The sequence below is a fragment of the Cryptomeria japonica genome, chromosome 5 (genome assembly GCF_030272615.1).
Source record: "Cryptomeria japonica chromosome 5, Sugi_1.0, whole genome shotgun sequence".
NCBI lineage: Eukaryota > Viridiplantae > Streptophyta > Pinopsida > Cupressales > Cupressaceae > Cryptomeria > Cryptomeria japonica.
In genome coordinates, this window is record NC_081409.1 from 507847898 (window position 1) to 507872027 (window position 24130).

A 24130-nucleotide genomic window follows, 5' to 3' on the forward strand; every position below is an offset into this window, starting at 1 on the left:
TTTTCGGACAAAACTTGAATTTTTGAGGAATTTGTTGATCGTTTTCAATGTAACACAGAGCCAAAAATGCAAACCCTAGATCCCCTTCCCAAAAATAGAAAAAGCAAGCATCCCTAAAAAATTGGAAAAACTTTCTAAAAATAGCCATTTCGGGAATCGTGCTTAAATTGCCAAAAACGAAACTTACTAAAAATTGGAAAAAGTGAAAAAGCAAAACTTTCCAAAAATAGAAAGTTGTCCAAATTCAGGCAAATCAATTTCAATCTTCGTCCTTCAAACTTTCTAGGCACACCGACGGTGTCTAGACTCTTTTCTGACCATGGCTTGCACAAACTGACTTATGACTTCCAAAACCCAGACGATTCAAAATTGACAAAATTGGTGTCGAGAGGTCACAAGGCTCTAACAAAAACCCTAGAAAGCAAGAAACAAGGAGGGTCCCCATTCTCAATGGGGTGATGGAGACAAAGAGGAGATAGGCCCACTATAGATTTAGGAGATTGCTCCATTTTTAGAGTGGGAGCAAAGTTGGATGTTAAATTTAATCTCATGTTTCTTCTATTTTCTTTGAACCACTGTCCATTTTTCTGTTGGAGCCGCAACACTAAGACACTCCTCAGGTAGGGATCCATCCACCATCCCTGGAGAGTCAACCCTCTCAACCAAAGGCAACATTCTCAAGCTCTCATTTTGCTCTATCAGTATCTTGTTTGACTTGTCACTATCAGATCCCATCCTAGAGTAAACTGCCTTCCCCATATTGGATAATGCATTACTACGATTTGACAGGCCACCAACATCACAATTGGATATTTTGGGATCCACGTCAATGGTCTCTTTTTCCATAACCGTGTCTTCCTTTTCCACATAGTAATGATGTGGGGAGACTTCCTTAATGTAGCCTGATTGTTTTTTCTCTGTTTGGAACAATGGGCAGCAACATGCCTAGTATAGGATACCTTCATAGTCAACAGCTCGAGTCCAAAAACCATTTTTTGCTTTAAGTGATATCTCAGCAAAAAGAACTTTAGAGATGCCAATATCCACCAAAATGCGAGCATATGTTGTGTGAGAAAAATTTGTAGATCCTTCCTCAACCCATAAAAAATTTCCTAGTGAATTGCCAATTGCGAATCAAACCAAAATTGAAGAGGAAGGTTCAAAAGCCTTACCCAAGTCGGAACTACAAAGAAATATTCTAAAACTGGATCAAAAGTAGGGTGCCAAGGTTTCAACATTAACAAATGGTCCTCACAATCCCATTGGTAATTACAGATGATGGAGTGACGATCCTCTATATTGTCAAAAGCCACAATGAAGAACCCCTGCACACAAGGGTAGATCTGCAAATTACCTTCCCTAATGGACCTCCAAGTATCAGAAATCTACATATGTAGCTTTGCAAGACTCAGCCACAACCCAGAAAATCTCCCAATCAGACCATGCTTTGCAAAAAATCAACATTCTCATCAACCTCCTGTAAAATATCCTTCTCAAAGTCAATTTGGAGAGGAGTTTTAGCTGGCTGGAGAACCTGAGGTGCTGTATTGGGTGCCTGGTCCAGCATAGGGGGATTGCCGTTCCCAGTCCAGCGAACCTTCGGATCTAACCTATTCAGCCCATGTCAGGGCCTAATGCGATCTGGATTAGTCACAGAAGAATATGAAGGTTTCTGCATGCCTTTGAGTCCCACATCACACAAATTTGGAGCCCACAATGAGCCAGCCCTAGCTATTTGTTTGAGAGCTCTCAGAAGGATTCTGAAAAGAATGAGGAGGAGGAGGCAGATAACCAGGGGCAGGAGGCCGCAAATTAGAGCGATGTCGCGAAATATTAGGATACTCTGAAGGTTTGCAGGAAGCCCTAGCTTCTGGAGTCTGCAGAAGCAACATTGGGAGCACTCTCTATATAGTACTACTTTCAATATTATTGAGTCTACATATTATCCAAACATAATAATAGACATTATACTCTAACTACATCTTCCATACGACAAGGAAAATCAAGTAACATAAGGGAAGACTTTCCAAATTGAGGACGATATTGTAAATAAGAACATGTAAGAAGAGTAGCGGTGATATTGATATTATTCATAAATATATACTGTTCTTGAAATAATCTCTATATAGATCTTATCAATCACCTGAGTTTATATTCATAAGTGCTTTCATCGAACATAATAATCAAGGTTTAAAAGAAAGAAGTCTCTTGCAATTGATTCTTATAAGTTTTGAGGAAAGAAATCCTTTGCAATTGATCATTGATAGATAATTGTCCCAATTTCTTAAGTCTGACGATAAGGGGATATTACATGTGGTATCAGAGCATTGCAAGTTTTTTGTACCCTCCCTGACTAGCACTCATAATTTTATAGTAGTGCAATTAGTTAAAGCTCCATTGGGGTAAAACACATTGAATATTACCTCATTGTTTGTGTTGTAGCAAGTTGCAAAAATAGATTGTTGACACAGATTGATTGTGCAACTGCTTAAGGTAACAAAAGGCTTACAAGATGAATGCTGCCAGATCTTAGGAGGGATGAGATCACTTTAGAGGAGGAGCTAAACTTGATGTGTATTAACATGTTAGCACAACATGACATGCAGATAATAGTTGGATAGTTTCAGGAACATTAAACTAGAATTACACATTCATTTAGATATAATTGCTACTGAGCATGAGTTTAGCAGGTTTAATTTGAGGCTGAGAGAGGATCAAGATAAAATAACCGTAAGCATAAATGTAGATTGAAGTGTGATTGGAATAACAAGAGGGCATGGATCATGGGGGATTTGGAATTTGTTATTTTTAATCAGAACACAGGGAGCTTAAAACAAGTATAAAATAAACACAAAGGACATGTCCTAAGCATGCAAATGATCTGAGATATGCAGATTGTTAGAGAGTTTCAGGAAGCAGCTTTAAAACTTAGCCTCGAGACTGATGAAGAGTTTCTGTGCTGTTTTTGTGCACATTAACTGTTTATGCTTTTTATTATTTTCAAATACTTTTGTTTGCCAATTCAGAATGGTTGTCCTTACTAGGAAGGCTAACAAATAAAAGTTGAGCTTTTCATTTATCATCTCATTCTAGTTTTCTTTTGCAATATGTTGTTGCTGAGGAGGATTCAGTAGAGAATTCGATGCAATTTATCCCTTCTAAGAAGAATTCATTATAACAGGCTGCATGAATTATCTCGTGGGAATTGTTGACTTGTGTAATTTAGTTAATAATGTATATTGGTGGATGTGACCTTTGGTTGCATTCACAGAACATGTTTTAGTCCACTTCAAAATTTCAAATAGTATTAGAAGTTAAAAACAAAGTTTATATTATGCAGGAGAAAATTCCTTTATCTAGTTATAAATCTAAGTTTATATTATGCAGAAGAAAGTTTCTCATTCTCTGTTTTTTGCAGATTTACCTGGTTTTACACGAAGTGTGTATGAGAGGAATTATGCTCTAATCACACCTGAGAGCCAAGTTTTCAGTGCCCTCCCTGATTGGTACTCATAATGATGATTTTCTAATAGTGTAACTGGTTAAAGCTTCACTGAGGTTGAATGTGTTAAATATTACCTCATTGTTTGTGTTTTCCATGGCCCTGCAGGATTAATACTTCTGGAGCATATCTGATTACTCCAGCTATGGGCTCTCATTTTGTCATGTACCTTGCACATATGGAAGGTGAGAAATAATTCATCCTTCAATTCAGGATGCTCCCAATGCTTATCTCATGTGCAGAGTACAAAACTAGGTTCCACAGATACAGCAGATCATCTTTAATGCATGCTAAAAATAGGGAAACTACGCCCAAGATGGTTTTGATTTTTTAATCTTTCTTGAACATTCTAAAATAGTTTTATGTAAATTCAGTATTGTTATATAGCTATAGTTTACTTTTAACATGCTATTGAATATGAAAAGATTGTGGCCTGAGCTAATGTGACTGCAAAATGCCAGCGTTGCTCTCCTAACTTGAGTACATTGCTTTACTTGCATATGCTTGGAAAGTTGGAATCAACTTATTCTGAATTTTTCATGTTGGAATCGGATGGACCTAACTTTTTGCCTTTCTTATCCCACTTGCTATCAAATATTTTTTGGTTATCTTCTTAGGCAGGCTTGCAATCCTTCTAATGACTATGGAATCTCTTTCTTTGTTCATGTTTTATTTTGATGTATAAAGAGAACTCTCACTTCACTCTTTATCAACAGAGAATGCAACCTCGGTCCTTCCACAGCAAGATATTGAAAGGTAAAATTCATGGCTCCATTTTTTGATAAATGCACTTGATTGGTGATTCTAGATTTCTATTGTCTAAATCTAAATACAAAAGTTGACAGGAAAGGTGTGGGTCTGTGAGGACAGCATTTTTACAGCTAGGGTTATTTCTGGATGCCAGAAATGGCTGAAAGCTTTAGGCATGCGAGCCACTTTCTTTGATATAATTTTTCCTCATCTAATTGTGGCAGGCCTCTCATAGCCTCTTCACTATTGTAACTGTCCTCTTCTTTTTAGGACTTACCCTTCATCTTCTGGAGTATTTCACCTTCTCCTATTTCCCTCTTATACTTGAGTTTAAACCCTTTTAAATTCTATTCATCCCCCAATGATTTCATCGCTTTCCTCTTTCTGTTGTGTGTTGAATGTTTTTGGAAACAAACTGTGCCCACAGTTTGAAAAAATCTTTAAATCTGCATTCCTTCATCAAATAATAGATTGATTATCACACACTACTGTTATCAGGTTTCTATTTGTAATTGAGGGTGAAGTAGTCCTTTCGACAGGTGCAGATGTTATTAAACTACCTGTGAGTGCTCTTCCTTTGTTTATTCCTCCTTTGTTGAATTTACCATGTTATTGTATCATGATTTCTTTTCTGGTGTTTTCTGTGCTAACCATTTGTAACACTTCTATGCAGAGGCATAAATGGATTCGTGGTTTGTGAACTCGAAGATACCTTAATTTTTTAATTTTAAATAATTTAAGTTAATATCATCTATAAGGCATACATAGATATATGATGTTGTATTTTGTTAAATTTTTTGGGGTAGAATGTAAATTATGGTATATTTATGTATCCTTGTTTTTTGAATTATGCCATTTTAAAAAAAAATGGATAGAGAAAACAGACAAATTTTGAATTACAACTTGAACTTTTGTATTGAGTTGTTTATATTACTTAAAAGGAAAATAAAGATTTCTTCTAACGAGGACGTAAGGCAAAGAAATAAATTAAGCAATAATTAGATCTAGCCTAGGACTCTTTGAGCTGAGACAGTAAATTGAAAATAGACAAGCATAGTTTTTGAAATAACAAAGATGGATTAGGATCACTTAGCTTTATGTGTGGGTTGATGGTGTTAGATTGTAAATTGTCACTTTGATCCACTATGATACTTTGATATCAGATATCTGTGACACTTTGATCGATGAGACTAAATTATTTTTCCTTAAGTTTTGAAATTGGGAGATGGAATCAATCTAGGTTGATTTTGTGATGTGAACTCGACCTTCTATGTGTGAAATCATGCCACTAGGTTGTAATATCCCCAACAATTTTTTTTTGATTTTTCAACAAGATTACAAACACAACCACACCCATTAGGGTTAGAGAAAGAAAACTAAACCAGCTGAAAGGAACCCTACACCTTTTGATCACCGAGAGCCCAAGCTGGGAGGGTGAGAGCATACGGTAGCAGGAGATCGTTAGATGTAAACTATTGGCAAATACCGATTACAATAATGGGTGGCAAGCCAGCCCCTTCCACTTTCTAGCGGGAATTGAAAACTAGAAAGCTTGGCAGTAAACCAGCCAAGGAGAACAATGACAAAACCAAACACGAATCACTCTACCACAATATTTCAGTGGGAGGACTTGTTGACGTGTCTGAAATCGCACTGCTGCAAACTCCATATGGCCAACACAAAATAGAATAGCCGACTGATTATCCTACTCTCTCTTGAGATAAGGAAGTCTCTAATGCTGTTTTCTAAGTTTGATCAAAGGAGACTACCTCAAGGTTTCTTTTGTCAGGTCTTGATTGCGGGACCTCTCAGTGGCTTGATGTGTTTTTGCTGGAAACACAAGGGGACTTACGATTTGCAACAAGCTAGTCTGCTTTGATTCTCGAATTACGCAATAAAGAGCAAAAGGAAAGGGTTAGGAGATCTAAAACTAACAACACGGGTATGCGAGTAGACGGATTCAACATAACCAATTCTTGCTTGGCCAGAATGGCTCACAACCTTGCAGGAACGGTGCAATCTTCAAAGGGACTTGGAAGATTTTCAGACTGGAGACGCACGGCTAAGCACCCAATTCTGGCGCAGCTCAGACGGACACTTGCAATTGAACTAAGCACAATTAAAGGCTCAAGTTAACCACACAAAAGGATACACAATCAGTATATCCTTAGTGGTATGAGCCTGAATCTATCAAATACCTGCACACCCAAAACATAAAGATCTATCTAAAATGCTGAAAGAAACCATGCAAACAGGATGAAAACAAGACAATAAACACCAAATCAATGTTTATATATTGATCTCAACTGCCTATTACAACAATTTCTGCAGCATCTCTATGCTACTGCTAAGATCTAACCTATTCTAACTCTAAAATCTAATTATCTAACCATCTAACCCTTTACAAAAGAAAGGCCTCTGCGTTTTATAGATATTACAATTTTGAATCAGAGGCCAGGATGGACTGCATCCAAGGGTCCTGATCTGTCTTCCAGAAGCTGGCAGCTTTAACCCATGCCTAATCAATTCTCAGTTATCCAACCAACCACAATTTCAACCACCTACAATTGTTTTCGCATTAATTTTAGTCTATCCAATCTTCTTGGTGGTTGGGAATAGTTATCCACAAAAATATCTTGCACGGGATTCATAGGCAGTTTACAATAAAGCAATTTCATCTTTTTAGGAATTGAATTCCTTGAATTAAATCTAGCTGTGCACTTTCTTGATAATGCATAAACTTGCAGCATTCAGAGTGTTCTTTGGTCTTTGGTCCCGATGGTGGACTTCATCTTTGTTCAGCGGCACGGTTCCCAATGTTTGGTTGCTCTCGCGCTCCTGCATCTTTTCTTTTCCAATCTTCAGCGCCTGGCTTTGGATTGCGATCCTTCCTTGATTTGCGTTTGAGGTTTTTTTCCTGGTTCTTCGATGACGTCCTGCGATCAATCAACCAATTTCACTTCATTAAATCAATTTGAAAAATTAAATAATTTAATTTAACAAACATTAAATTTAATTACGACGTCTGGCTTGAGAAGCTTTTTGTGAGATGTATCTTGAAAATGCTTCTCCTTTCTGTTCGAATGTGAAATCTGATCCTTGGTCGATTTACTTCTGCGTGATTTTACCTTTGGAGTCTTGGGCGTTTTGAAATCTTCTTATAGCGCGACTCTGGAGGTTTGAAGAGCTTCTGCAAATTTTAAAACTCTAACTCTCATGCCTTTTCTGGTAAATTTCGGAGAACTTAGACGTTTTTGTAATTTCATCATATCCTCCAATTTAGCCCCCCAGGGTCCGAAATTGGCATTTTAAGTGAAATTTCGGACCATTTGGGGATTTTTGCAACTCTTCCAAATATTAAATTTCGGCCCCATGGTCCGAAATTGATGTTTTGGGCAAAATTCGGAGCTCTTGGGGTTTCTTACAAACCTTTTAAGCATTTTCGGACCTTCTGGCGTTTTTTGGAATTTAAAAGAAAACTTTGGGCCATAAGGCGCTTTACAACTTGCCCAGAATTTCAGACCATTCAACGTTTTTGCGAATCTTAAAGTGAAGTTCAGATTTTTTGGAGGTTTTAACGTTTTGGTGCCCAAAGGTATTTTTCGCGATTTTAACCTTCTAGAGCTTTCAACGTTTTTTAGCATATTTTGCGAACTTAAACAAACTTCGGAGCTCCCAGCGTTTTTTTATAACCTGTAGAAATTTTGGACCTAAATGCCCTTTGTAAAACTTCAGATCTATAAACGCGTTTGCAAATTTCGGAGGTTTGAAGGTGTTTTTGAAAATTCGGAGGTTTTCATGTTTTGGGCGAACTGGGAATATTTTTGGACCTAAACCACCTTTTGGCAAGTTTTATGGGTTTTAAAATTTCGGGGCTGGGGTCCGAAAATGGGTGTCTAAGGCGAACTTCGGACCTGGAGGAGCTTTGCAAGATTTCGCACCTTTATACCTTTTTTTCGATTTCGCCCCGTGGTCCGAAAATAAGAACCTTAAGCGATTTTCGGGGCTTTCACGATTTTCGCCAACTTTGGAATTTTCGGACGTTAAACGCCTTTTGGCGAATTTACCCAGATTTCGGACCATAAGGCATATTTCGCAATTTTTAGAAGAATTTCGGACCTATAAACGCGTTTTGCAAATTTAGAAGAAACTTCGAATTTCGGCCCTAGGGTCCGAAATTGGTGTTTTAAGTGAAATTCGGACCTGAAGGCACTTTTGCAACATTTCACTTTTTCGGACCTCCAGCCAGTTTTGTCAACCTTTTCACTTTTTGGCCCAGGGGTCTGAAATTGGTGTTTTAAGTGAAATTCGGACCTCTGGGGCGTTTTCGCAACTTTTGAACTTTTTCACATTTTAGCCCCATGGTCCGAAATTGGGCATTCCAAGCGTTTTTAAACGTTTTCTTCAAGAAGCGCGAGCTTGGGCACTTGGGCAAGTTTGTCAAGATCTCCCCGGAGGATCATTTCATGGAATATAACATTTAAGTATAAGAAACATTTCTTATACTCTAAGTTATATTCCATATATACTTTCAGGATGTTTGAGAGTGGTTTCGGCCCTCCAGGAGTTATATTGCAAATTCTAGTTTTTGGAGGATTCCTCAGTTTTTCAGAGTTAGCCAAATTTCAGGATCAGGAAATTCCAGACTTAGCCAAATTTCAGGGCATTTTGAGATCAAGATGACATTCCAGACTCCATCACTCACCAACTTGATCCCTCATATCTCCTTCGTCTTCCACAAAGACAGAAGGCACAAAATCAGGGGGTCCCTGTCCAAGACGGGGATGGGTGTGCGATTCGCACAACAGGACTGAACACTAACAACAAAACTCAACTAAACTGCTTATGCAGCGGGAGGACCTTTACGAACAAAATATCACTCTAACGCTTATGCAGCGGGAGAATATAATTACAAATATCAAATGTAGACGGCAAGCCAACCTCTTCCACTTTTCAGCGGGTATGCTTTACAGTCTAGAAGTGGTTGATAGTACTACTATTCAACCTTACAATATAGAGAGAAATGATTAGAATGAGAGAACAATGTAATCACAGTGAAAGCTACCTCTAAAACCAACTCAAACATTAAGCAACAATTGCTGTTCTTAATTCTGAAAATGTATAACACGCAGACCAACCACTACCAAAAACACCAAAATGCTCATAACTAATTCAAATCTACTCGGAATCTCACCAAATCAAAAGCAAATGAACTGAATGACTTAAGCGAACATTTTAGAACCTCAAACTTGCACCTTCAAGTCCAGAAAACAGCAGCACACATCCCAAGGCATCATTGGAAAATGGCGCCCCAGCTGAAAAGTTTGATTTGCAACATAAAATTCAAATCAATGAACTTGTAGCTGCAAATTGGTGGACCTCATCGCCATAGTGGTAGAAAACAACAGAGCCAATACCTAGAATGAAATGATCAACAAGCAAGGAGGTATATTCGAAACACTGCTTCAGCCACTTCACTACCAGCAACACACCTTCACTTAGAAAACTGAAAACACCACCACAAAGCCCATCACAATGAAACTCATTCTATTCCTCTGGATGAAAAATAGGCTCTCCCACAGTTAGGTACTATCTGACAAGCACGGAAGTGGTACAAGCTAGGAAGCACTCAAGTTCGGCGCAATAGTCTGGCACAAATTCGGCAGCACTTCGTTATAAAAATGTTCAAGATACTGCAAATGAGAGCCCAAGTCTCTTATTTATAACTTTTGCCAAACCAAATTCAAATTCAAAACCCCTACATGGCACTCGAATTCATTTCATTTCATTTCACATTCCTAGGCAAAGTTCGCCCAAAGCAAATGTCACCACAAAGTCGCCATTTTGAATAAATAATTTTTATAACATAAAGTGTAAAAATGGTGCTCAAAGATGACTTAGGGAAATAATATAACTCAGGCATAAAATCACCCCCTACAGTTAAGTTATATTTTTTTTCATTAAAATACCATGTCGACCCCTTAAGTCAGAACACCAATTACGCCTAGGCCAGAATAAATAAAGTATTTAATTAAAAAATACTTTTCCCCTTCCAAAAGCTGATTACTGCCAAAAAGAGCTGAGACTGAGTCAACTGACTTGAACAATTGAACTTGTCAAAAAATAGAACTGTTAGATATACTGCAATGAAGCAATTGTCTGCAAAAAATTGCGATTATACCCGATTAATTGTGAATCCTGTAGCTAGCCGATTTATTCCCCCAAAAAATCCCGATTCATGAAAAAATCGTTAACCAAGTGTTGACCCAATTTTCATAGATTTTTTGCATATAAATCATGTTAAAATAATATTAAAAACCCCCAAAATGGCAAAAAAGTGAAAAAAAATCATTGTAAAAACTTGCAAAACCGTAGAAAACGCATGAAATTACTGAATTGCTTAGAAATAGGGTTGGTCTGAGACAAAATCAGAGTCAATGTGGAATCAACGTTGAAAAAGTTTGTTATTTTGTCCATTTTTGGGGGGTTCATCGTTTCCCACACTTGTTCAAACCCACAAGCTCAACAACCCAACAAAGGTAGAAAGCCGACGAGCTCAATGGCCTAGTAGGGGTTTGAACCTTGGTGGCTACCTCACCAATGGAGTTTTTCTACCACAACACTAAACGTTCAAAGTCATATTTCATATATGTAGATATAGATATATGATTTATAATTTATAATTGATATAGTTAATTTTTGCTCAAATAAAGACATACAATTCTTTATGTGAGCAATATATCTAAAGTGCTCCATGAAATAAATCTGAATGACAACAAACAAGCTTACATAGTTGTAATAAAAGAGCCTCCAACACAATCATTAAAATTTGTCTCTACCTAAAATAGTAGTTGCAAGCTAGGTATTGCCAAAACCAGTGGCTTGCTAATCTTTTACTTCAGCTAAACAAATGCCTTTTGTTGAATTCTACCACATATAAAAGACTTACCAATTGCCATCAGGGAATATAAAGCATTGCAACTATGGAATATGATTTGATAAGCTTTCTCAAATATTGAAGTACCCATAGAAAACTCCTTGCCTCAATCACAATGAAAGTCTTGGATCACTTCAAAATGGCTTCCACTTTTACTAAATTCCACTTTTACTAAATTCCTAACAATAGTTGGATCTCAATCTGATAAATTTTGATCTTAACTACTTCATAGACTTAGCTAATTTTTGTTCTCAGACTTGGACAACTATTTGCTGTATTTGATGACTGCCCTTTTAAAAAGTTAAATGAATATTTGCCTATGTATTCAGCAACATGAATATAAACAACAAAATCTATTTTCTACAATTCATAGGTTAAACTGTATTTTATTTACTCTCTATATCTCTATGCTATGGAAATACCCTTAAGTATAAAAAATAAAGTTAGTTTGTGTCTATTTTTCTACAAATTTTTACGATTTTTTAAAATCCAATTTCTTACCCATTTTTTCAAAAAATCTTATACTTTTGGTTTGCCGATTTTTTCCCCGAACGATTTTTGTTACTATCATAAAAAGTATTGTAATTGTGGAATATGATTTGATAAGCTTTCTAAAATATTGAATTAACCCTACAAAACTCCTTGCCTCAATCACAATAAAATTCTTGGATCACTTCAAAATGACTTTTACTTTTACTATTTGTCAGTTAAGTTTTGATCTCAGTTACTTCATAGACTTAGTTAATACTTAGACAACTATTTGGTGTATTTGGTGACTGCCCTCTTAAAAAGTTAACTAGTTATTTGCCTATGTAATCAGTAATATGAATATAAACAACAAAAAACTATTTTCTACAATTCATAGGTTAAACTCTATTTTATTTGCTCTTTACATCTCTATGCTATGGAAATGCCCTGAAATTATTTTAAAAAATAGTTTCTCTTTTTCTACAATTTTTAATGTTTTCTTTAAATCCGATTTTTTTGCCGATTTTTTAAAAATCTTATACTTTTGGTTTGCTGATTTTTTCCCTAAACGATTTTTGCTACTATGAGATGTAGTACTTACTAAAAATAGTAAGTCCAGGAAACATACCAAAAAGGCTGTTCTTCGAACCCTGTAGTTCAACTCGAGAAACCCAGAAAAACCCAGTAATCAAGACAATTGCCATGAACTTATTGAAAATAGTAAGTTTTGCAAACTCCCCTGAACTGATTGCATGTCATACCACTGCGAAACTTACAGAAAACCCAGAAGGAAACTTTGGTTCATTCTGCCAAACTCCAATCAGAACATCCCTCAAAAATTGCGAAGAATCCTCCTAGAAAATAGGAAACCCTAATTACTAATTCCAAATAGCCTACGGGTCTTCGGAATAGGCCATTGGACCTCTGATTACTCCTTATTGAGGAGGGGACATTACGGTCCACCCTCCCCAAGATTGCTTGCCCTCAAGCAATCGCAAGCCTGGATGTTGCATAATCTCCTCACTCTCCCAAGTAGCATCCTCAATAGGTAGGTTCTTCCATTTGATCAAGTACTCCTTGATCACCCTTTTTTTCAAAGAACGCTCCCTGAATTCAATGATAGCTTCAGGAATCAAAACCAACTCTCCCTCCTCATCAAGTGGAGGCAACTCTGCTGAAGCTACAACATTATGTCCAAGAGTCTTCTTAAGGCAAGATACATGAAATACATTATGAAACTTGCTGCTCCCCAGAATTTCCAACTCATATGCCACTTCCCCAACTCTCCGGATGACTCTGTAAGGCCCGTAGAAATGTGGCTTCGATTTCTCAACGCCACTCTTCTTGAGAGTAGATTGCTTGTAAGGTTGGAGCCTCAAGTAAACCATGTCACCCACCTCAAAGGTGTTCTCAATCCGCTACTGATCAACATACAACTTCTGTTGATTTTGTGCATGCTCGAGATTATCCCTCAAAGGCGTCAAAATGTCTTGACTCCGCTGCATCATATCCTTCGCCTGAGGGGTTCTTGTTGGCGGCAATATTGTACATGAAAATAAAACTAGTTAATTAAGTTGTAATGGTCTTGGTTAGTTGGCAACTGAGGGGTGGCAGTTGCGGTGCGACGGTTGGCGCTCGCACCCCCTCGGTATCTTTATATACTTCCGAATGTAACTTGTGAAGAACAACGACTATGAATGGAATAACATCTCTTATACTTGTCTGATATCTATGGCGTTATTATTCTGCATTACGCGCTTTATGCTTTAAGTTATTCACCCGAGAGGGCAAACATTTGGCGCTGCTGCCTAGACATACTCGGGAACGGAAGACACGGATGGCGTACGGACACGATGGGCCTACCCGTCGGTGAGATTAACCCAGAGGCCGACGACGCGCAAACGGAATAGTCGTCACGGGACGTAGAGCGTGATGGCAAGAGGCGAAGGGGAAATTGAACCCTGTAATAATCCTGACACAATGTTGAGATAAATTGTGGCCGAAAGGAAAAATAATAAAAGTTTTTTTTTTTGTGTGTACATGGTGTGTGCTTGCTATGTACGGAAGTGATTTATGCCCAATATATTAAATAAAGATAGAAATAAGAAAGCAGAAACGGACGAGTGGGAGGCCGTGCAGAGGGCCTTGATTCTGGAACAATAAGTAGAACGTAGACGGAGGTTGAGGCAACTTGCCAAAGGACGACTTGTTGAAGGGTGGCCTGAGGGGAACCAAGGAGGTGTCACGAAGGGTGTAGAAGCCGACGGAAATTTCTACGCGTCGCCAGAACACCATAGGGTGTGGAGCCACGAAAAGTTTCTGGAGGAAACAACGTTACGGTGGAATCTAGTCGAGGAGACTCGGGATCAGTTTAGAAACTTATCCCTTACACCACGGAGTGAGGATCACCAAAGGGAGCCAAGAGTGGGCGCGGGTGAGAATGAAGGGGAAGACAACCGTACGGCTGTAGGTGCTACACACGGCAGGCAAAACACCGTACCCCCAATCACCCACACAGGACACACCACAAGCGCCAGAGGGAGCGGTGCAGGGGCTCAGACATAGCCACAGCCACCTCAGGGGAGACGACCCCCATCGATGGCAAGTAAACAGAAACTACCGAAGTTTAATGACGACGGGAAGGAAGATCTCGTCCGCCATTGTCGAATGTGCGAAACCATATGGTCAGCAAACGGTGTTACCGATCAAGACGAATGGGTAACACAATTCCCAACAACCTTGAGGGGAGTGGCCATAGACTGGTACTTAGATATGGATAAGGCCAAAGTCGGCACATGGCCCGACCTGAAGGAGTTTGGGATAGAGTTCCGCCTCTTGAGAGATGACAACGAAATAGTCGCCGAAATCTATGGAACAAAGTAGGACAAGAACGAGACTGTCCGAGCCTATAGTCGGCGGCTGAAGGAACTATTGGGGAAAATGGAGAGTCAACTAGCGGATGGGTTGAAAAAGAGATGGTTCGTGGAGGGACTGAAACACTCCCTCCGAAAGAAGATGAAAATTGTTCCACCGACATCATACGAAGATGCATACAATAGAGCGATGGATCTCGAGAGCGAGACCAAGACATCGAAGAAAAAAAAGAAGGATAGCTCGTCCGAGAAGGATGACTCTTCACAGGAAAGCAGCAGCGACGACGAGGCTAGCAAGTGCTCCAGAAAGGCATGGAGCGAATGAGGAGGGAGTTCAAAACAATGAGAAGCACTGGTCGGACCGAAGGGGACATATGGTGCACTGAGTGCAAAGAGGAGGGGCATACAAAGGGTACTTGCCTGAAGAAAGCATTCTACGAGATTTGCCAAGTGATGGGACACTCCACCAAGGAGTGCCCATACAACATGAAAACTCGAAGTATGCAAATGAGCCAAGTGTTGTTCACGGAGCAGGCCACAACATCCGCACCAGCGGGTACGGCCCAAGAAACCAACACGACGACATCATCTGGAGGTTACTGGGACAACAGACGTGACGACGGAAGGAATAACAACAATAATAATAACGGAAGCCGTATCCAGTATGACGCCAAGGGTCGGCCAATGATCCAATGTAGGGCCTCTAATCAGTGGGGGCACTTCACTCGTGATTGCACGAAGGAAGCCACCTCTCAGCACCTCTGCCGATGGTGTGGGCCAGACGACCATGAGGACGCAAATTGCCCAAAGGCAGGGGTTAATCTCCTCAACATTGAGAAGGATGAGAAGACTGGTGAGAAAGAAGTACTGGCGATCACCCGCGCCCAGACGAAAAAGGCCACTTATCCCAACCTGTAATGTCCCCTTCTCAGTGATGTGCATTCAGTGGTGCATTGGCCTATTCCGGAGGCTCGTAGGCTATTTGGAAAGGAGAATTAGGGTTTCCTATTTTATAGGAGGATTCTTTTGTGTTTTCAGGGCGTATATGTGGGAGTTTGACAGTTTGGATTCTGGATTCCTTCTGGGTTTTCAGAGAGCTTCAAGATGGTTTGACATCCATCTGCATCGAGTGACTTTTTCCTGACTTACTATTTTTAGTAAGTGCGACGGCTGCTCAGAATGTGGTTAAAATCACTTTGGAAACACTTACTATTTTTAGCAGGATGCTATTTTTAGTAAGTACTATTTTTAGCAGTTCTATTTTTAGCAGGATGTTAGCTGGCTTGTTTAGATGGCTATTTTCGGCAGGTCAGTTTGAGCAGTTGGTCTTCCAACATTTTTTTGTGCTATTCTTGACAGGAATTCTACAGCTCAGCTCAGATGACTATTTTTGGCAGTTCAGTTCAGAGCCCCAACTCAGTTCAGTTTTGGTGATTTCCAGCACTTCAGTCTCCGGCTCAATTTGGCAATAATCAATATTTGAGGAGAAGGCATTTTAATATATATTATACCTTAGGCATGAGGTATTAATAATTGATTATTTTATGGATGGACGACTTAGGAAGGGGGAAAATATTAGTTTTATCCTAAGTCTATTTGGGCGAAAATTGCATATGACTTCAAGGGGGTCGTCATGGTGTTAATAAGTAAATTATAACTCAAGGCAAATGGGCGATTTTCTAAGTATATTGCCTTAGTTATATTTTTTATTTGGAAGTCATAGTTGGGCGCCCACTTTACACTTTATTTTATGACACTTATATTTATTAAAAAGGGCGAACTTGTGCAAGGAAATGAAATGAAATGCAATGCTAAATGTGGATGAATGGAATTGCATTTGGTTTGGGCGTATTTGGAGTGCATTTGAATTTGAATTTGGTTGGCAAAAAGTTATAAATAAGTGACTTGGGCTCTCATTTTGGTATCTTGAAAATCTGTAATGTTATGCTGCCGGATTGGCGACAGAACTTGAGGCTTCGGAGTGCGTCTCCCTAGTGCTACCCGGTTTCGTACTTGAAATACAGTACCTAGCTGTGCCTTGTATTCTTCTACATTCTCAGAGTTTTGCCATAGACATCTTGGTGTTGAAGTGATTCTGGAACTTGCTGGTTTCGCCTGTGGCTGAAGCACATTTTTGCTCACACCTCTCTGCTGGAGTGACTGACAGTTATGGGTATCATTCCTATCTTCCTTCCCGGCACTGGCAATAAACTTTGTAAGTTTATAGCATGTTTGTTTGAGTTTTAAATTTATTATGCTAAATCGAAATCTCTAGGCTAGGCGTGGGTTTTCTGCCTTGCATTGGGATGTGTTCAAATTAAATAAGGGTCTTTTTGGGGTGTTGTTTTGATTGGTTACCATTGCATATGATGTACGGTGGGTTTGGGACTGGTTTGAGCTGATTTGGATGTAAAATGAGGGAGTTATGAGTATTTTGGCATTTCTCTAGACTGCTGGTCTGTGTTTCTAGCCTGCAGATTGGTTGTAACAGAAATTTATATCTTTATTGTAGAAATCTGCATTACTCTCCTTCTATCATTTCTATTATTGTAAGGTTAGGTAGTAGTACTACTAACCAGTTCTATCTTTGTAATTCTCATCCCGCTGAATAAGTGGAAGAGGCTGGCTTGCCGCCTAATATGCAACAATTTGTAATTTTCAATCCTCTCGCTGATTAAGTGGTCGAGTGATAAGTTCAATGCTTTGGTCCTCCCGCTGAAATATGTGGTAGAGTGATTGTTTAATATAATGTCCTCCCGCTGAAATACGCGGTAGAGTGATTGAACTTCAATTTCTTGTAATTTTCCCTTGGTCGGTTTACCGCCAAGATGTTCAATTTCTATCCTGCTGGATAAGCAGAAGGGGCTGGCTTGCCGCCCATGCATTGTAATTTTCAGTTTGTTTATTGATGTTGACGATCCTCAGAACACCGTATGCTCTCACCCTCCCAGTCTGGGCTCTTGGTGAACAAAAGGTGGAAGGGTTCCCTTTCAGTTGTTTTGCTTATTTACTCTAACCTTAACGGGTTAATTGTTGTGGATGAATTGCTATTGGCCTGAAAAAACAAAAACAAAATTAGTGGGATATTACAGTGGTATCAGAGCTGGTTTTCCTGCCAGCCTGTGTGTTCGGTTCATCAGATCATAAATTCTTCCTTCCATCCTATTGGGTTGTGGTTTGTTGGTTGCATACCAGAGTTTGGAAGAATGTCTACTATAGATAAGTCTATTTGTGAGTTAATGCAAGGATTGATTAATTTGATGAAGGATCCAGATATTAAAATGGGGTTTGTAAAGGTTCTTGCAAATTCCACACATAAGGAAGAGTCTGAAAACAATATTTTTAATGAAAAGACAAATGATGGAGTGGGTGTTTTGACACCTAACTTTGAGACAGTGCTTCATGAAGACTCTTTGTTGATGCATGCACCTACCATTGATGAGGTTGTCATTCAAGAAGAAGAAAAAACAATATTTGAGGTTGTGCATGATGAATCTCTTAATGTTCCTTATGGAGCTAGAGACAGTGTTGAATGCACTCATGTGCTTCTAGAGGAAGAGCAGATGAAAATTGAAGATGTTGAACAAGGGGAAAAGGTTAACAGATTGTTGGATGGAGATTCATGTTATGAAGCTGAAAATATTGCAGCTAATGATGAAGTTCCTAATGAACAAGAGGCTGTCCTATTTTGTGAGTTTAAAATATGCCAAAATGATGACATTCAAGGGGCAGATTTAGAGGACCAATCAGAAATTACATTTCAGAACAATGGTGTTGAGACTCATAGTTTGAAGAATGAGCTTGACCAAATTCTGAAAGTCTTTGAGCAATGTCCTAAATTGGAATTTTCAGATTTAGGACAGCAGGATTGTTGGTCTAAGTTGGAAAAAGGAAATACTTTTCAGATTGTTGATAACCCATTGTTTGAGATGGGTAAAGTGAAAACATATGACAATGCACTGTTTGAGTGGAAAGATGGAACATTACTTGGTTCTAGCATTGCTCTTGGTGAGAATAGCAATGTGTGGAAGTTAAGAGAATTTTCAAGATCTAAGTTGGATGATACGTGGAGCTATGGTGAGCACTTTTTAACTAAACACAGTAATCAGCCCTTTAGCACTTGGGATCCGGGTATGAGGGCACCCAACAATGACAAGGAACCTGTGTGGGATGAATTTCCCTTTGATCCTGATGAAGCTCAAAAAGAAGATTGTGTTGTAAAGTTAGAGGACCATATGGGTTTTGATGCTGGAAAGTTTAAAGAGGTTTTAAAATGCAAATCTGATTCACCCATTCATGAAGTTGGTAGTAAGCAAAAAGTTGAAGATTTAGTAGAATCTGATCCTCTTCATGATATTGAGCAATTGCAGCTAGTGGGTGGTGAAGAAAAGGAGTCTTGGAGCAGCTTTGTGGGCAGCAAAGACAAGAAACAAAGTGCTGATTTTCAGTTGCAGCCAATGACTACTACACCACCATTAAATGTTCACAAGTGGAAGGATAAATTCATGAGGTCCTTTGAGAATGAGGTGCGAGTTCTATCTGGGTTTGACCATACACATAGTTTGATAGAAAAACTCTATTGGAAGGCTCAAATTGAAGAGAGACGAAAGGGAGTTAAGGATGAAGTTGCTCTCCCTAATCTGCAACTCATCAAAGACTCTTTGGAGACATTGAAATCAGAGTGCATACAATTGATCACAGATCGTGATTATGCCATCGAATCAGCAAACAAGATCCTTAGTGATTTCCAAGGAAAAGAGAGGAAAGTTGAAGAGCTTACTCTTGAGCTTGAGTCAACAAAGGACATGTTAGAAAATACTCAGTTGGTTCTAATGGAGGTAGAAGATCAGTTTGCTGATTTCAAACATTTAAGAGAGAAAGAGAATAGAGAAATGGCGAAGGAGATCAATCAGGTAATGGAGGAGCTTGATTGCATTCAAGAGGAGTTTGATCTTGAGAACTTCACAAGAAAAACAAAGGTTGCATGTGCAGATTCGGATCAGCAAGATGGAAGTCAGCAAGAAGAAAGGGATGGCTTCCAAGTTCTTGAAAACCCTCTGTTTGTGATGGATGGTTTCAACATCTTTGGCATCAAGATGTTGTCTAAACACAGTTTAGAAGTCATCCAAGGTTTCATCGCAGCAGCTATTAGTGAAGATTTCAGATTTGTTACTCATGAAGTAGGGGAGAAAGGACCAGAACATGGTGATTGCATGCTTGATAACCCATTTCTTGGGTTGAATAATAATAAGGCTCATACTAGTCCATTTTGGAAGTTGGATTTGAGGACAACATTTGCTCCATACTCCAATGTCGTTAAAGCTTTCATGGTTAAGCTTCAAGGGTTCACTAGAGAAGACACCAATTTCTTAAGTAAGCACTTGGTCCTCACTAGTACTTGGGGATGTGTTGAGTTTTCTTTTCAGTGTATTGAAAATTACCTTCAGTTGGGAATCCAAGCTCGAGATCGTCAACCTAGTCTGATCGAGCTTGTTACATGTGGAAAGGACCTTTGGAGGGATAAGGAACAAATTTTCAGTCTTAATGGTGTTGTTTCGTTCTTTACCGGCCACTTGATGGTTCCTTTTGCTCATCAACTAGTGGATTGGGAAGATATTATGAGCAAAGGATGGTTCTATGTGGAGTTGGAGTCACTAGAAAGGATATTTCCAGCCCTGAATATGAGCATATGTGTTGTTTTGGATGATGATTTCTTATGTTGCAGCAACTGTTCATCTTCTTGGAAGCTGATTTTTCTAAAATCGGATCTCAAGACAATCATTTCAGACTTGGTGGGCTGTTGGTGTACTCTTTTTCAGACTTCATAGTCTCTTGGCAGAATTGGTTTATGGTCTCGGATGAGAGGTATGGCGAGTTGGGGCTATTAGTATTTGTATATGGGAAGTGTTCAAGCTTTAACTAGTGGTTATTCTTATGCCCTCTCTTCTACTTATGATGGGGACAGCAAGCCTTTGCTTTCTATGGTTCATCATTCTGAGGTGCTTGGAGTGGGAACTATAAGAGATTTCAGAAGTCTCTGTGGTTGTATCAGAATAATTCAATTGAGGCCTAGTAGATTCATGCGGAGTTATGGGGATGAGGTTGTTGAGCTCTTGCAAAGGATTGTTTTCATCCTTGCAGGGAGATTTGGAGAAGTCACATTTACAGTCATGGCTCTGCTTGACACCTTGGGAAGATATGTTGTGGAGTTTGATCGTGAGTTCAGTAGGGTTTCTTTCCTATTGCCAAGGCTTGTGATAGACAGTGGCATTATTGATATTGATTACTCAGAGCTTTACGGGCATGAGATGCTACATGATATTGATTTCAGTCCTTCAAGGTTTTCTAGTTTGAGTATCATGAATGGTAACATTTTGGAGTTACAAGGGAGGTTAGTGCAGTTTGAGCGTGATGTTTTCCTTGATGTGATCAGAGTGGTGCAACATCGACATGGTGGGTTCTTCTTGAGATAGGCATGGGACCCTGGGATCGTACTTGCTTTGGTGCGGATCAGTTTAAAATTTTTGGGAGTTGTGATGGCATTGCTTGAGGACAAGCAATTTTGGGAAGGGCAGATTGTAATGTCCCGTTCTCAGTGATGTGCATTCAGTGGTCCATTGGCCTATTCCGGAGGCTCGTAGGCTATTTGGAAAGGAGAATTAGGGTTTCCTATTTTATAGGAGGATTCTTTTGTGTTTTCAGGGCGTATATGTGGGAGTTTGACAGTTTGGATTCTGGATTCCTTCTGGGTTTTCAGAGAGCTTCAAGATGGTTCGACATCCATCTGCATCGAGTGACTTTTTCCTGACTTACTATTTTTAGTAAGTGCGACGGCTGCTCAGAATGTGGTTAAAATCACTTTGGAAACACTTACTCTTTTTAGCAAGATGCTATTTTTAGTAAGTACTATTTTTAGCAGGATGTCAGCTAGCCTGTTCAGATGGCTATTTTCGGCAGGTCAGTTTGAGCAGTTGGTCTTCCAACATTTTTTGGTGCTATTCTTGGCAGGGATTCTACAGCTCAGCTCAGATGACTATTTTTGGTAGTTCAGTTCAGAGCCCCAACTCAGTTCAGTTTTGGTGATTTCCAGCACTTCAGTCTCGGGCTCAATTTGGCAATAATCAATATTTGAGGAGAAGGCATTTTAATATATATTATACCTTAGGCATGAGGTATTAATAATTGATTATTTTATGGATGGACGACTTAGGAAGGGAGAAAATATTAATTTTATCCTAAGTCTATTTGGGCGAAAATTGCATATGACTTCAAGGGGGTCGTCATGGTGTTAATAAGTAAATTATAACTCAAGGCAAATGGGCGATTTTCTAAGTATATTGCCTTAGTTATATTTTTTATTTGGAAGTCATAGTTGGGCGCCCACCTTACACTTTATTTTATGACACTTATATTTATTAAAAAGGGCAAACTTGTGCAAGGAAATGAAATGAAATGCAATGCTAAATGTGGATGAATGGAATTGCATTTGGTTTGGGCGTATTTGGAGTGCATTTGAATTTGAATTTGGTTGGCAAAAAGTTATAAATAATTGACTTGGGCTCTCATTTTGGTATCTTGAAAATCTGTAATGTTATGCTGCCGGATTGGCGACAGAACTTGAGGCTTCGGAGTGCGTCTCCCTAGTGCTACCCGGTTTCGTACTTGAAATACAGTACCTAGCTGTGCCTTGTATTCTTCTACGTTCTCAGAGTTTTGCCATAGACATCTTGGTGTTGAAGTGATTCTGGAACTTGCTGGTTTCGCCTGTGGCTGAAGCACATTTTTGCTCACACTTCTTTGCTGGAGCGACTGACAGTTATGGGGTATCATTCCTATCTTCCTTCCCAGCACTGGCAATAAACTTTGTAAGTTTATAGCATGTTTGTTTGAGTTTTAAATTTATTATGCTAAATCGAAATCTCTAGGCTAGGCGTGGGTTTTCTGCCTTGCATTGCGATGTGTGCAAATTAAATAAGGGTCTTTTTGGGGTGTTGTTTTGATTGGTCCATTGCATATGATGTACGGTGGGTTTGGGACTGGTTTGAGCTGATTTGGATGTAAAATGAGGGAGTTATGAGTATTTTGGCATTACTCTAGACTGCTGGTCTGTGTTTCCAGCCTGCAGATTGGTTGTAACAGAAATTTATATCTTTATTGTAGAAATCTGCATTACTCTCCTTCTATCATTTCTATTATTGTAAGGTTAGGTAGTAGTACTACTAACCAGTTCTATCTTTGTAATTCTCATCCCGCTGAATAAGTGGAAGAGGCTGGCTTGCCGCCTAATATGCAACAATTTGTAATTTTCAGTCCTCCCGCTGAATAAGTGGTCGAGTGATAAGTTCAATGCTTTGGTCCTCCCGCTGAAATATGCGGTAGAGTGATTGTTTAATATAATGTCCTCTCGCTGAAATATGCGGTAGAGTGATTGTTTAATATAATGTCCTCCCGCTGAAATATGCGGTAGAGTGATTGAACTTCAATTTCTTGTAATTTTCCCTTGGTTGGTTTACCGCCAAGATGTTCAGTTTCTATCCTGCTGGATAAGCAGAAGGGGCTGGCTTGCCGCCCATGGATTGTAATTTTCAGTTTGTTTATTGTTGACGATCCCCGGAACATCGTATGCTCTCACCCTCCCAGTCTGGGCTCTCGATGAACAAAAGGTGGAAGGGTTCCCTTTCAGTTGTTTTGCTTATTTACTCTAACCTTAACGGGTTAATTGTTGTGGATGAATTGCTATTGGCCTGAAAAAACAAAAAAAAAATTAGTGGGATATTACACAACCCTCGTACGGAGAAGGAGAGATTACGGGAGGCAAAGGCCAATATTGAACGTGAGATGACGGCCAAACGACGGGACAACGAGGTGGCGAGTACATCATCCCGTACGGAAGCTGAAAATAACATCATTGGGCAAGTACTGCAGATGGAAGTACCTATAAGGGTAAAGGACCTTCTAGAAACAATGCCACAATTAAGAACCGTCATTTTTAGTCCCCTACAAACCAGTGCGCAAGCACCTTTGCGTGCCACACGGGCAGAAGTTCCGGTCAGCCCCTCGGCTGACCCAATGTTGTTGGCCTTAAATAGTGGTCAGCATCCTGCTGTAGTAGAGATGGGAATTCTTGGGGCTATCCTGAAAGACATCATCGTGGACGGAGGTTCGGGGGTGAATGTACTGCCAGAGGATATGTGGAAGAAGTTGGGAAAGCCAACACTATGGCCACCCATGTTCAACTTGGTAGGTGCAGACCAACACGGCATCAAGCCACTCGGCACCCTGATGGCCCAGCCGGTCACCATTGGCACGCAACCCTTCATACTGGACTTTGTGGTAATCCCACTCAAGAAGAAGGGGTACGACGTCATCTTAGGGAGGGGGTGGCTGGTTACAACAAAGGTCAACCACGACTGGAAAAAGAACACCCTTTCTATGGAGAAAGGGTGGCGGAAGTACACCATTGATCTGAGGACCTATGTTGTCGGCGAGGAACTGACATAATCTTCGGAATCAGAGGGTGAAGGAAAAGGCGACCTGAGGGACGAAGCATGGGGCTGTAGGGAGCCCAACGACGAAGGCATTCTTAAACTAGGAGAGTGC

General features: G+C 39.6%; 1 protein-coding gene across 1 annotated transcript in view; it reads left to right on the forward strand.

Annotated features, from left to right (window-relative positions):
* Window positions 1-24130, forward strand: part of LOC131064880 ((S)-ureidoglycine aminohydrolase) — a 267040-nt gene that overhangs the window by 77481 nt on the left and 165429 nt on the right. Inside the window, exons 3-6 of the mRNA XM_057999204.2 lie at window positions 3419-3506; window positions 3611-3687; window positions 4219-4258; window positions 4751-4814. Of these exons, the coding sequence (XP_057855187.1) occupies window positions 3419-3506; window positions 3611-3687; window positions 4219-4258; window positions 4751-4814 (269 nt within the window). The remainder of the gene's footprint in view (window positions 1-3418; window positions 3507-3610; window positions 3688-4218; window positions 4259-4750; window positions 4815-24130) is intronic.